The sequence below is a fragment of the Salminus brasiliensis genome, chromosome 6 (genome assembly GCF_030463535.1).
Source record: "Salminus brasiliensis chromosome 6, fSalBra1.hap2, whole genome shotgun sequence".
NCBI lineage: Eukaryota > Metazoa > Chordata > Actinopteri > Characiformes > Bryconidae > Salminus > Salminus brasiliensis.
This window is the reverse complement of record NC_132883.1, coordinates 43,655,500-43,668,027: the sequence shown is the minus strand read 5'-3', so window position 1 is coordinate 43,668,027 and position 12,528 is coordinate 43,655,500. Positions and strand designations below refer to the sequence as shown.

The 12,528-nt window shown below is 46.6% G+C and overlaps 1 protein-coding gene across 1 annotated transcript in view; it reads right to left on the bottom strand.

Annotated features, from left to right (window-relative positions):
• Window positions 1-12,528, bottom strand: part of ncor2 (nuclear receptor corepressor 2) — a 52,424-nt gene that overhangs the window by 23,331 nt on the left and 16,565 nt on the right. The window contains 6 exon segments of the mRNA XM_072682518.1: window positions 1,400-1,447; window positions 3,335-3,581; window positions 4,417-4,537; window positions 6,444-6,864; window positions 8,684-8,822; window positions 11,397-11,539. Of these exon segments, the coding sequence (XP_072538619.1) occupies window positions 1,400-1,447; window positions 3,335-3,581; window positions 4,417-4,537; window positions 6,444-6,864; window positions 8,684-8,822; window positions 11,397-11,539 (1,119 nt within the window).

Genomic DNA, 12,528 nt, shown 5'->3' with positions numbered 1-12,528 from the left:
TCGAGTTCACTCCATCTGAGCAGGTATGAAGATCAAAGCCCAATCTACACACACACACACACACACACACACACACACACACACACCTGTGTCACTCGCTCAAACACACACACATTAGGGCTGCAGCAGGGCTAAAGCATTGCTATTTCTGCTTAAATTGATTTTTCTGTATCAATATTATGATATTATGATTATATAAGTAAAATATTAAGGTAAAGGTGCATGTATTTGTCACTGTACAGTGTACACCGCATTTAACCCATCTGTGGTAGTGAACACACACACACACACAAACACACACACTAGTGCACTAAGGGCAGTGAATACGCACACCCAGAGCGGTGGGCAGCCAACTCCAGCGCCCAGTGGCAGCTTGCCAAGCCCGGGAATCGAACCCACAACCCTGTTATCGATAGCCCGGCGCTCTAACCGCTGAGCCACCACTGCCCACTATATAACACTGCAGCACTATATATTACAATGCAGCAGAGGGGAATCCTGTCACTTTGTGAATTACTGCTGAACCTTCCCAGTTGCCTTAACGTCTGATGATAAATCTAATTTTAAAATGAAATGAAAGTGCAGAAATTTCCATCTACAAATATTTTTGATAAATGTGATTTGTCCAATAAAATAATAACAAATAAATGTCTATGCCGATAAATGATAAACACTTTTACTGTTCCAAACCAGGCTAGTGCGCCCCCAAGTGATAAACTGATAATGTTTACTGATAAATAGCAACTGATAAATATCAGGAAAATGGCTTTAAAATCATGATACAGTATTTTTACCATATCGCCCAGCCCTAGCGCTTAGACAGTCACACCTCCCAGGAGCCCTGGCTACTATTTATTCATGGTTGCCTTTTATAGTTAAACAATGAGCATCATTTGCTGGATTATACGACTAACCTGATTCCTCACTGAACACTCACTGAAACTCATCTGGAGCTGTGATTGGTCAAAAACACTTTAAGCCATGATTGGTTAAGGGGACGATTTGCATACTGAAGCCTTTTTCAACACTGGGCAAAAATGAAGATAATTAATATATGACATAATATGCAGCCCTACCTCTCACACACACGCACACAATCACTCGCACACAATCACTCGCACACAATCACTCGCACACAATCACTCGCACACACTTCGATTTCACTGACACAGGCCAACTCCAGCAGTCATAATCACTCGCTCTGCAGCAGCAAATCCACATTACACCAGGATGCACCTTACCTTTCAGCGCAAACATGCAAAATCGTACCCACAACACACTCAGAGCTGACCGCTACCCTTGATTGTACACAGTCTGAGCGAGAGGGAGAGGGAGAGAGACAGTGCATGTGTGTGTGTGTGTGTGCGTGTGTGTGTGGCTGTGTGGTGTGTGAACCTACATAATCCATGCAGTAGAGTCTGTAGCCATCTTTCGTTTACCTCCAGTTCTGCAGGGACAAATACACTACAGCTGAGCACAAAACCACAACACACACACACACACTCGCAGCTAACACCAAAACCACTCACCCAGTTCCAGCGCTGCACTTCTTATTAGCAACATCACAGACTAGACATGAAGCTCAGTAGCAGCAAATAAAGGGGACAGGGTTAAAGAGACCAGTCAGCCCTCTGGTGGCAGGGCCGGGTTCAGGGGCATCACACATTCAAGAAAACTTCAGTGACACAAGCAGAACAGTGTCTGGAGCTTTCTGAAGCTTAAACACAGAGGAGTGCTGTGGAAAAGACGCCACCCCCCCCCCCCCCCCCCCCAAAAAAACACCTTGCCCATCATTAGTCCTCTACTGGCTGCATGATGGGTAAGTGCTAAGACCCCGATCAGGCAATGCAATCTATAAACGGACGCTCAGCTCTCCTACTTCATAGAGAATATGCGCTCTACTGCAGTTTCAGCTGAAGAATAAACACCTGGGGGTCTAGAAATGATCATGGGCTTCTTAACCTTTTTACCCATCGTTTGGAAGATAATGAAGAATCGAAGAATCCAAAAATAAGAGAAAACGGGATCGACTTTACCGCTCACAGTTCAGCACCACAGCACCAGAGCGCTGTCAGTATTAATGCTAAACCCTCGTATTATCTTAATTCTAATATTTCAGAACAAAACATTTATGGATAAACATGGATAAACAAGTCAGAACATCGCTAAAGCCAATATGCAATAAAAAAATAAAAAAAAAAGTAAAGATGGAATAAGCGATGACTCATCAAGCCATAAGTCACATGACACTCTAATCAGCTGGCACAGAAGGCCCATGACTGGAAATGACCGTCCCTACGGATGGTCTGATCGCTTTCCAAATCTGAAGCTGGTCCAAAAAATGTCTCTGCTCAGCTCAGCTCTCCAAGAACTGTCTGGTGCATTTGCGCCCCCAGATGTGTGGTGGACGTTGTTGGACGTGGTGGCACCGAGAGCCGGTTTACACCTGGCATTAACAGCGTTTCTGGTGATCGGATCACATCCCGATTTTACTTGCTCGCATGAAAAGCCTGGAGTGAACACCTCCAGGACGCAGCATTGTGATCGGATTACGATCTGATCCCTCAAAGCACATTCGAGGGTGGTTGGAGACGGATCTCGTTCACATGTAATACAAGAGTAAGAGGAAGGAGTTTTCTGGGATCGGATTCAGTCAGGCGAGCGGAAATACGTTCATGCGAGTAGTAATTACTGTGGATTTGGCTTCCCTGATGAGGAGCCGTCGTACACAGGAAGTAAAATCGGGCGTCATCTGATCAGACTGGGGACGCATTTTAACCTGCGTAAAGTAGATCCAGAAACTGTCTGGATTCAGAACACATGATAATGGCAGGTGTAAACAGGCTCGAAGATTTCAGCCCTCATTAGGTGGCCACTGCTTGTCCTGCCTGGCATCTCTGAACTGCAAACACCAGAGCCATAATAAGAGGATTCTGCTAAAAGCAGTAACGCTTGCTAAACGTATAACTGGAAGCCGGCTAGTATTAGTAGAAATTTGATGGCTTAAGCGTCTCTCTCACTGCAGCTGGCAGCATTTGCTGCTCATTAGGACCACTAGAGGCCCGCTCCACGCTGCGCCGTACATGCAACATGTGGGCTAATCGCAGTCAGGGGGACGTTTCAGGACAAACCAGGTGGCAATTATCACCAATCATCACACTGAACCTGACTGTGTGTGTGCCCGTTCCATCATTCCTCTTCCCCTCACACACCTCACACATCTCTCTGAGGACCCCATTACACCCCATACACCAGCACAGCAGTGTGTTTGGTGAATATAACGGGAAGGTTAAGCAGGCGAACTGAAGAACCAGTAAAGAGGGAAGTGCAGTACCCTCTTTCTCTCGTTCGGAGGGAGTGGGGCTCCTGGTCCGGACTCGTGGGCTGCTTGTGTCCCTGCCACCACCGCCGCCGCCGCCAGGGTAATGCTGTGGTTTGACCGGCTGTGGCTGCTGCTGCTGTTGTTGTTTGGCCTCCTGGGAGGACTCGTGGGCCATTGTGATCTGCTGCTCGTAAAGAGCCAGAGCGTCAGGAAGAACCTGATGCTTTCCCAAAACACCGGCTGAGGACATTTCAGGCATCTACAGGGAGAGAGAGAGAGAGAGAGAGAGAGAGAGAGAGAGAGAGAGAGAGAGAGAGAGGCTATTAGAGCTGCAACTAGGAATTACTTCTAGAAATACCACGCTGGTTCAAATCCCAGGTCATGCTGCTTTGCCATGACCAGCTGGAGTCAGAGTGGCCTAGACAAGCTGTGTGTGTGTGCCTTAAAGTAGCTGAACGCGCTCATTAGAACGGGTGTCCACAAATATTTGGACATATAGTATCTGAGCCTTTTTCTTCTAAATAATCCTGAACGGTACTGAATTATTCAAACAGAATTGGGGTCAAATTGGAGGTGATGCATCAATCAAACTGAGGAACTATTCACTAGTGCTGTCTCTCCATCATTCCTGTAAAACACACACACACACACACACACACACACACACACACACACACACACACACACACACACACACTCCCTCCGTTACCCAAGGACTGTGTGTTGTATGGAGAGATGGAGGAGAGCAGGCCCTCTCTGATGCCGGAGAGATTAACCCCAGTCTTATTATCCATAGCAACAGAGGCAGGCCAGAGCACCTAATCCAGTGGAGGGATCAGATTGCACACCAGAGTGTGATCCAGCACACACACACACACACACACACACACACACACACACACACACACACACACACACACATATCTCCACACATATCTCCTCTGATCCTGGAGGGGCTACACGTTTCTTACTGAACCCAGTAGATCATTGAGACATCTGACCGACTGTGTGATGGGCAGGGACACTATTATTAAGGTCTCTGTGTGTGTGTGTGTGTGTGTGTGTGTGTGCGTGTGTTTTGTATAAACACTCACTATTGGAGGTATGGCGGCTGCCCTCTGTTTGAGCTGCTTGAGGTCCAGTGGTTTCTGCAGTGCAGTAGAGATCACTCCATCATGGGCATAACTCAGCAGACTGGGCCTGGGGGACATCATTCTGGGGTGAGAGAGAGACAGACGAGAAGATAAGAGGAGAAGAGCAGCAAAGAGACGAGAACACCAACAGAGACGAGAGCAGCAGCAAAGAGAGAAGGGAAGCAAGAAGAGCAGCCAAGAAGAGCAGCATAGAGACAAGAGGATCAGCAAAGAGGAGAAGAGGTGTGACCAGAAAAGTAAGGGAGCGACCACAGCAGAGACGAGAAGAGCAGCAGAGAGACGAGAAGAGCAGCAGAGAGACGAGAGACGAGAAGAGCAGCAAAGAGACGAGACAAGCAGCAGAGAGACGAGAAGAGCAGCAGAGAGACGAGAGACGAGAAGAGCAGCAGAGAGACGAGAAGAGCAGCAGAGAGACGAGAGACGAGAAGAGCAGCAGAGAGACGAGAAGAGCAGCAGAGAGACGAGAGACGAGAATAGCAGCAAAGAGACGAGACAAGCAGCAGAGAGACGAGAGACGAGACGAGCAGCAGAGAGACGAGAGACGAGACGAGCAGCAAAGAGACGAGAAGAGCAGCAGAGAGACGAGAAGAGCAGCAGAGAGACGAGAGACGAGAATAGCAGCAAAGAGACGAGACAAGCAGCAGAGAGACGAGAGACGAGACGAGCAGCAGAGAGACGAGAGACGAGACGAGCAGCAAAGAGACGAGAAGAGCAGCAGAGAGACGAGAAGAGCAGCAGAGAGACGAGAGGATCAGCAAAAAGATGAGAAGAGGTGTGACCAGAAAAGACAGGGAGCGACACGAACAGAGACAAGAGCAGCAGAGAGACGAGAACAGCAGCAGAGAGACGAGAAATGAGATAAGGAGAGACGAGAAGAGAAACAGAGAGACGAGAAGAGCAGCAGAGAGACGAGAAATGAGATAAGGAGAGACGAGAAGAGAAGCAAAGAAACCAGAGACGAAAAAAGTAGAAAGGGGACAGAAAGAGGGGTGACCAGAAGAGACAAGGCACGACAAGAACAGAGATGAGAGGAACAGCAAAGAGAAGAGCAGCAAAGAGACGTGACGAGAAAGACAGAAGTAGTAATGAGATGAAAAGAAAAAGAAAAAAAAAAAAAAAAAAGAAGAAAGACATGAGAAGAGCAGCAAAGAGACGTGACAAGAGAAGAGAGGAACCGAGGAAGTGATTTCTTAATATGGTCAGGAGTCAACTCTGAGCTATTTACACTTCATAAACACACTCCCAACACTGAACACCTCTCGCGCATGCTCTCTCTTTCTCACACACACACATTTCTACCATTCCATTCCCAACATAAACACATACAATGGACTAATGTAACCCCCCTCCCCCTCACACCACACACACACACACACATATATATATATACCCCTCACACACACACACACACACACATATATACCCCTCACACACACACACACACACCCCTCACACACACACACACACACACACACACACACACACACACACACACACACACACACACACACACACACACACACCTCTCTCTGGCGGTTTTGGTTGGCTGGCACTCAGGGTAATGTTTCCTTGGCTGCTGCCAATTTAAACACTGTCTGTGGTCACGGAAAAACAAGAGCTTAACCAAACAAATCAATTTACCACCAACCAGCTCAGATCACCACCACACACCCCGCTAACTGACCCGACAACACACTCCCCGCACCCCCGAAAAACACAGAAGGCACCCCCAAAGCACCTCAAACACCCCAAAGCCAGCTTCATCAAGCCAGGTTTCGTAACAGCCCATCAATATCGGTTGGTTTTGCACACGCTGTAACTGGACGTACTGATCAACACTGATTACTGTATACTGTCCCAATACTTTTGTCCACATTGTGTATGTAGAGCAGGGGGCTTCTCCAGGAACCTGTAGCCTACACAGCATAGCATTCTGCCCAGATGACGCAGCCCTAGCGCATACACACCTGTTCTTCTCGGCACTGTCAGCCTCCTCCGCCTCGTCTGCGCTGCAGGTGGCGCTGGAGTCGCTGTCCTGCGCTCCACTCTTCCCTCCGTGCTCCCTGTCCCTCTTCCTCCCCTCTTTCTTCCCTTCTTCCGGCTCCAACATGGGCGGCTTCTTGTCCTCCATCTCGCTCTGCGCCTCCCTCGCTCCCTCGCCTCCCTCCGACTGCTCCTCCTCCTTCACGCCCATCTGCTCCGCCTGAACCACGGGCTTCTCGTCCTGCTCCGGGGCTGTGGGCTCCTTCTCCGAGGATGATGACGACGACGATGAAGAGGCGCTGGGGTTGGCTTTGGAGCGGGACGGGTTCTCCTCTTTCACCTTGCTGTCCTCCGAGGAGCGAGGTGAAGGCAGGCTCTCCGTGTCCGAGCTGTTGTTGGGGCCTCCTGGAGATCGGAAAACAGTGGAATGTTGGTATCCAGAGCCAGCAGAGCGCCACATCAGCGAATGAGCGGCATTAAGCTGCTGCCTAGATAATTAAGTGGTGGCCACGACTTAGTAAGGCACTGGAACCACTTAAGTAAGGCGTGGGAACAAGATCCCAAGTCGTGGCAACACACTTAGTAAGATGAGATCTTGTTCCCGCCACTTACTAAGACGTGGCCACCACTTAATTTTCAGTTCATGTGGCCACGACTTAGGATCTTGTTCCCATGTCTTACTAAATAGTGGTCACTATTAATAAACTGTGGCCATGACTTAGTAAGGCATGCAAACAAGATCCTAAGAATCTGGGTATGACTTAGTAAGACGTGGGAACGAGATCCTAAGTCGTGACCACTATTGAGTAAGACGTGGGAACAAGATATGAAGTCGTGACCACTATTTAGTAAGACGTGGGAACAAGATATGAAGTCGTGGCCACAGCTTAGTAAAGTGTGGGAACAAAATCCTAAGTCGTGACCACATTTTAGTATGGCATGGAAACGATAATTAAGTGGTGTCCACACCTTAGTAAGTGGTGGGAACGACTTAGGATCTTACAAAATAGTGGTCATGACTTAGGATCTCATTCCCATGCGTTACTAAGCTGTGGTCACGACTTTTATGTGGGTGAGTTTTATGTGGGAGGTCATCAGTGGGGCTCCAAACAACAGAGCTCCTGAAGGGCTTAAAAAGCTAATGCTAATAAGCTGGATCAGCTGTGCTGGAGCAGGAATCAGGGCAGTGGGTCCCCAGGACCTGAGAGTTGGGTTAGTTCTGTTCAAAGAAAATGAAATAAATAATAAATAAATAAAACCACAAATCTGATCATTACTGACCTGACAACTCTCCAAATTAATATTTAATCAGTGCACTCCAGCCCTGCCTGGTGTGTGTGCGTGTGTGTGTGTGTGTGTGTGTGTGTGTGTGTGTGTTTTCTCACGCTTTTCATTTCCTCTCTAAGGCTAGCAGTGACGTAAGTGGTTGGCTGTGCATCTGGCTGACCGGGAATCTGCCCTTCTTTTCATATGCTTTGAACCTACGGATGACTCCGGCAGCAGACGTCACTGCACTTGTGAAAGCGATGCAGCAGAAAACCACACCCACTACGGTCAAGCAGGAGGTGTGAATTAAACCTTAAAAACCACTAATCTGACACTCGCATCTACTCCAGAGCCGGCCCACATTTCTCGCAGACACTGAACCAGAAACAGGGCAAAGCGGCTCCCTCACAGCTCATCCTGATAATATCCGAAACCCACGGGACCATTTTTCTGAGTGCTTGCAGAGGTTTCTCAGAAGCCCACAGCATTGCTGGAACCGCTGTATTAAGCTTTGTGTAAAAACGTCACTGCATGAAATAAAATAACAGCACTGAGAAACACTGAAGCTGTTCAGGGAACACTGAGGCTGCCAGACACAGAGCTGTGGAGCAGGAGAACTGAGCAGATTATGAGATGGAGATGTGATTGCTATTTAATATCCTGACCTCATTAACACTTCTGTCGCTGAACGCAATCAAATCCTCACAGCAATGCTCCGCTGATATCTAATAGAAAGCCTTCTTCCCTGGACAGTAGAGAAACTCTTAATTCAGTCTAATTGACTGTTTTCAGAGAGAATGAGCAGGTGTCCCAATACTTTAGATTTATTCAAAACTTCATTAGGCTCCTGGGAATGCACTGATATGAGAGATCTTATTTGCATATATAACAATATAGTGTGTGTGTGTGTGTGTGTGTGTGTGTGTGTGTGTGTGTGTGTGTGTGTGTGTGTGCATACCTTCTCCATCCTCCTGAGTCTCTTCTTCATTGCCGCTGACTCCAGAACCCTCCATTTCTTCTTCATCAGCAGCAGACGGAGCACTGGCCTCTTCACTCTGCAGAGCTTTACCTTTACGCCTGGCCTTGCGCTCCTGCTCCTACACACACACACACACACACACACACACACACACACACACACACACACACACACACAAAAATCTAAAATATACTGAAACGTATTATTGCGGCTGAGTAACGTTACACCAACTCCAAAAACCAAACCATACTAACCCTAAACCCTAAAACTGTAATCCTAATCTAAACCCTACTAACCTTCTCAACCCTAACTTAACCGAATGAATCCTAATCTAAAGCCTAACCCAATTAATCCCAATATTAACCCTGATCTTAACCCTAACCTCACCTTAGCCCTGACCTAACCCTACCAATCCTAATCCTACCAATCCCGATCCTAATCCTACCAATCCCGATCCTAACCCTACCAATCCTAATCCTACAAACCCTGATCCTAATCCTACAAACCCTGATCCTAATCCTACCAATCCCAATCCTAACCCTACCAATCCTAATCCTACAAACCCCGATCCTAATCCTACCAATCCCAACCCTACCAATCCTAATCCTACCAACCCCGATCCTAACCCTACCAATCCTAATCCTACCAATCCCGATCCTAATCTTACCAATCCCGATCCTAACCCTACCAATCCTAATCCTACAAACCCTGATCCTAATCCTACCAATCCCAATCCTAACCCTACCAATCCTAATCCTACAAACCCCGATCCTAATCCTACCAATCCCAACCCTACCAATCCTAATCCTACCAACCCCGATCCTAACCCTACCAATCCCGATCCTAACCCTACCAATCCCGATCCTAACCCTACCAACCCCGATCCTAACCCTACCAATCCTAATCCTACCAACCCCGATCCTAACCCTACCAACCCCGATCCTAACCCTAATCCTAACCCTAAGCGTAACAGGCTCTGTGAAAGCGGATCTTTCTGCTCTTTGTGCTCCTGTGGTTTAAACATGTCCTCAGTGAGGGAGGGGGAACCTCTACAGAGCACTTAACCTCCCACTGCCCCAGCTGGCACCACTCCGCTGGAGACACTGTGCTGCCCTCAGACTGGACACAGTCAGGAGCAACAAGGCAAACACCTACTAAACTTAAAACCCAACTTTAAATCCTTACCACACAAATCTGTAGGACGGACACACACACACACACACACACACACACACACACACACACACACAGTGACCCTAACCTTAATCCTAATCTAAAGCCTACCCTAAACCCTACCAACCCTGATCTCAACCCTAACTTAACCTAATGAACATAAACCCCACCAACACTAACCCACCCAAAACCATCTTAATCTTAAACCTAACCAAAATTCTAATCTAAACCCTAATATCAACCCTAACCGACCCAAAACCATCATCTTAATCTTAAACCTCTCCAAAATTCTAATCTAAACCCTAATATCAACCCTAACCGACCCAAAACCATCATCTTAATCTTAAACCTCTCCAAAATTCTAATCTAAACCCTAATATCAACCCTAACCGACCCAAAACCATCATCTTAATCTTAAACCTAACCAAAATTCTAATCTAAACCCTAATATCAACCCTAACCGACCCAAAACCATCATCTGTTCTAACCACCAAAACCATCTTTTAATCTAAACTGACCCCCAAAAAATCCTAATCTAAACCCTACTAACCATGATCTTAATCTTAACCTAATGAATCCTAATATCAACCCTAACCTAAACCCTACTAACCCTAATCTAAACTGATCCAAAAGTATCATCTTAATCCTAATCTAAACCCAACCCTAAACCCTACTAACCCTAATCTAAACTGATCCAAAAGCATCATCTTAATCCTAATCTAAACCCAACCCTAAACCCTACTAACCCTGATCTAAACTGACCCAAAACCATCATCTTAATCCTAATCTAAACCCAAACCCTAAACCCTACTAACCCTAATCTAAACTGACCCAAAACCATCATCTTAATCCTAATCTAAACCCAAACCCTAAACCCTACTAACCCTAATCTAAACTGACCCAAAAGTATCATCTTAATCCTAAACCTAACCATAATCCTATTATCTAACCAAAATTCTAATCTAAACCCTAATATCAACCCTAACCGACCCAAAACCATCATCTTAATCCTAATCTAAACCCAACCCTAAACCCTACTAACCCTAATCTAAACTGATCCAAAAGCATAATCTTAATCCTAATCTAAACCCAACCCTAAACCCTACTAACCCTGATCTAAACTGACCCAAAACCATCATCTTAATCCTAATCTAAACCCAAACCCTACTAACCCTAATCTAAACTGACCCAAAACCATCATCTTAATCCTAAACCTAACCATAATCCTATAATCTAACCAAAATTCTAATCTAAACCCTAATATCAACCCTAACTGACCCAAAAGCATCATCTTAATCCTAAACCTAATCATAATCCTAATCTAAACCCTAATATCAACCCTAACCCACCCAAAACCATCATCTTAATCTTAAACTTAACCAAAACTCCAATCTAAACCCTAATATCAACCCTAACTGACCCAAAAGCATCATCTCCACCCTAGTCTTAGTCCAGACATAATACTAGTCAGTGGTGCGCTGGGGAAGCGCTCACTGGCAGAATAAGCAGGAGCACGCACCGATTTCATTTTATGCTGCTGCAGGATCTCGTCCAGTTTCTGCCTCTTCTTGTAGTTGAAGTAGAAGTTCTTGCACTGCGACACGGTTTTGGAGCCCACCATCTTGGCGATGGCGGACCAGTTGCGGCCATACTGGAGGAGTCCTGCAGATACAAACGCTGAGTCAGCGCACACACAAATACACACTCACACACAGGAACTCACACAGAGCACGCTTCACACAGCGAAGGAGGAAACGCCGCCCAAACAGGCTTCTTACGTTAGCGTGCGCATTTAGCCTTTTTTAGCCTTTAGCACTAGCTTAGCCTAGCTCCAGCTGTGCCCCCGGCTCGGTATGAGCCACCAGCCCACAGCCCACAGCCTCAAGGCCCTGCTTGTTTTTAGGCTTAGCTGTCTGATGACCTCTCGTCAGTCTGATCTCATTCAGCTGAGCGTTTTCTGAAACTTGCAGCAGTCCAAATGTTTGTGGACACCTCTTCTAACTAATTCATTCATTCAGCCACTTTACGTTGCACCCATTGCGCACACACACACAGGGCCTGTGGAGACGTATTGCCAGTGTTGCCGATACAATAGGACCCTCTAGAGTAGATAAATAGACTATACTGGCACCATGCCTAATGCCTAGAGGGGTATAAAGCCCCCCAGTCCCAACCAAAACATCTAGATGGGATGAGGTGGGTTTTCCAAAATCTGGCAGAAAGTCTTCTTCCTTGGATGGTAGAGACAGTTACCCCAACAAAGCATACCATTCATCTCAGAAGAATGTCAGACAATGGCTGAGCAGGTGTCCCAATACTTTTGTCCATATAGTGTATTAAAATATCAGCATTATTCTACACTGCTTTTTAAAATCTGCTTTTTTAAGGTTAACTTAGCAATTCCTGCATAATACTGCTTATAACGGCACAGTCCGTCCATTTCTTTGCTCAGGGGCTCCCCCTACAGGTAGGGAGTGTAATTCACCTTTACACAAAAACACAAATCAGGCTTTAAGCGGCCACTCACGGACAGACGGCTGTAAACGTGCATTTCTGGACAAGCTGAGAGCTCCAGAAGCTTGATCTGAAGGTGGAGAAGCATGTGGGCCGAGGCGGTAGAGTAATACTACAGGGTTTTACACTAATATGAC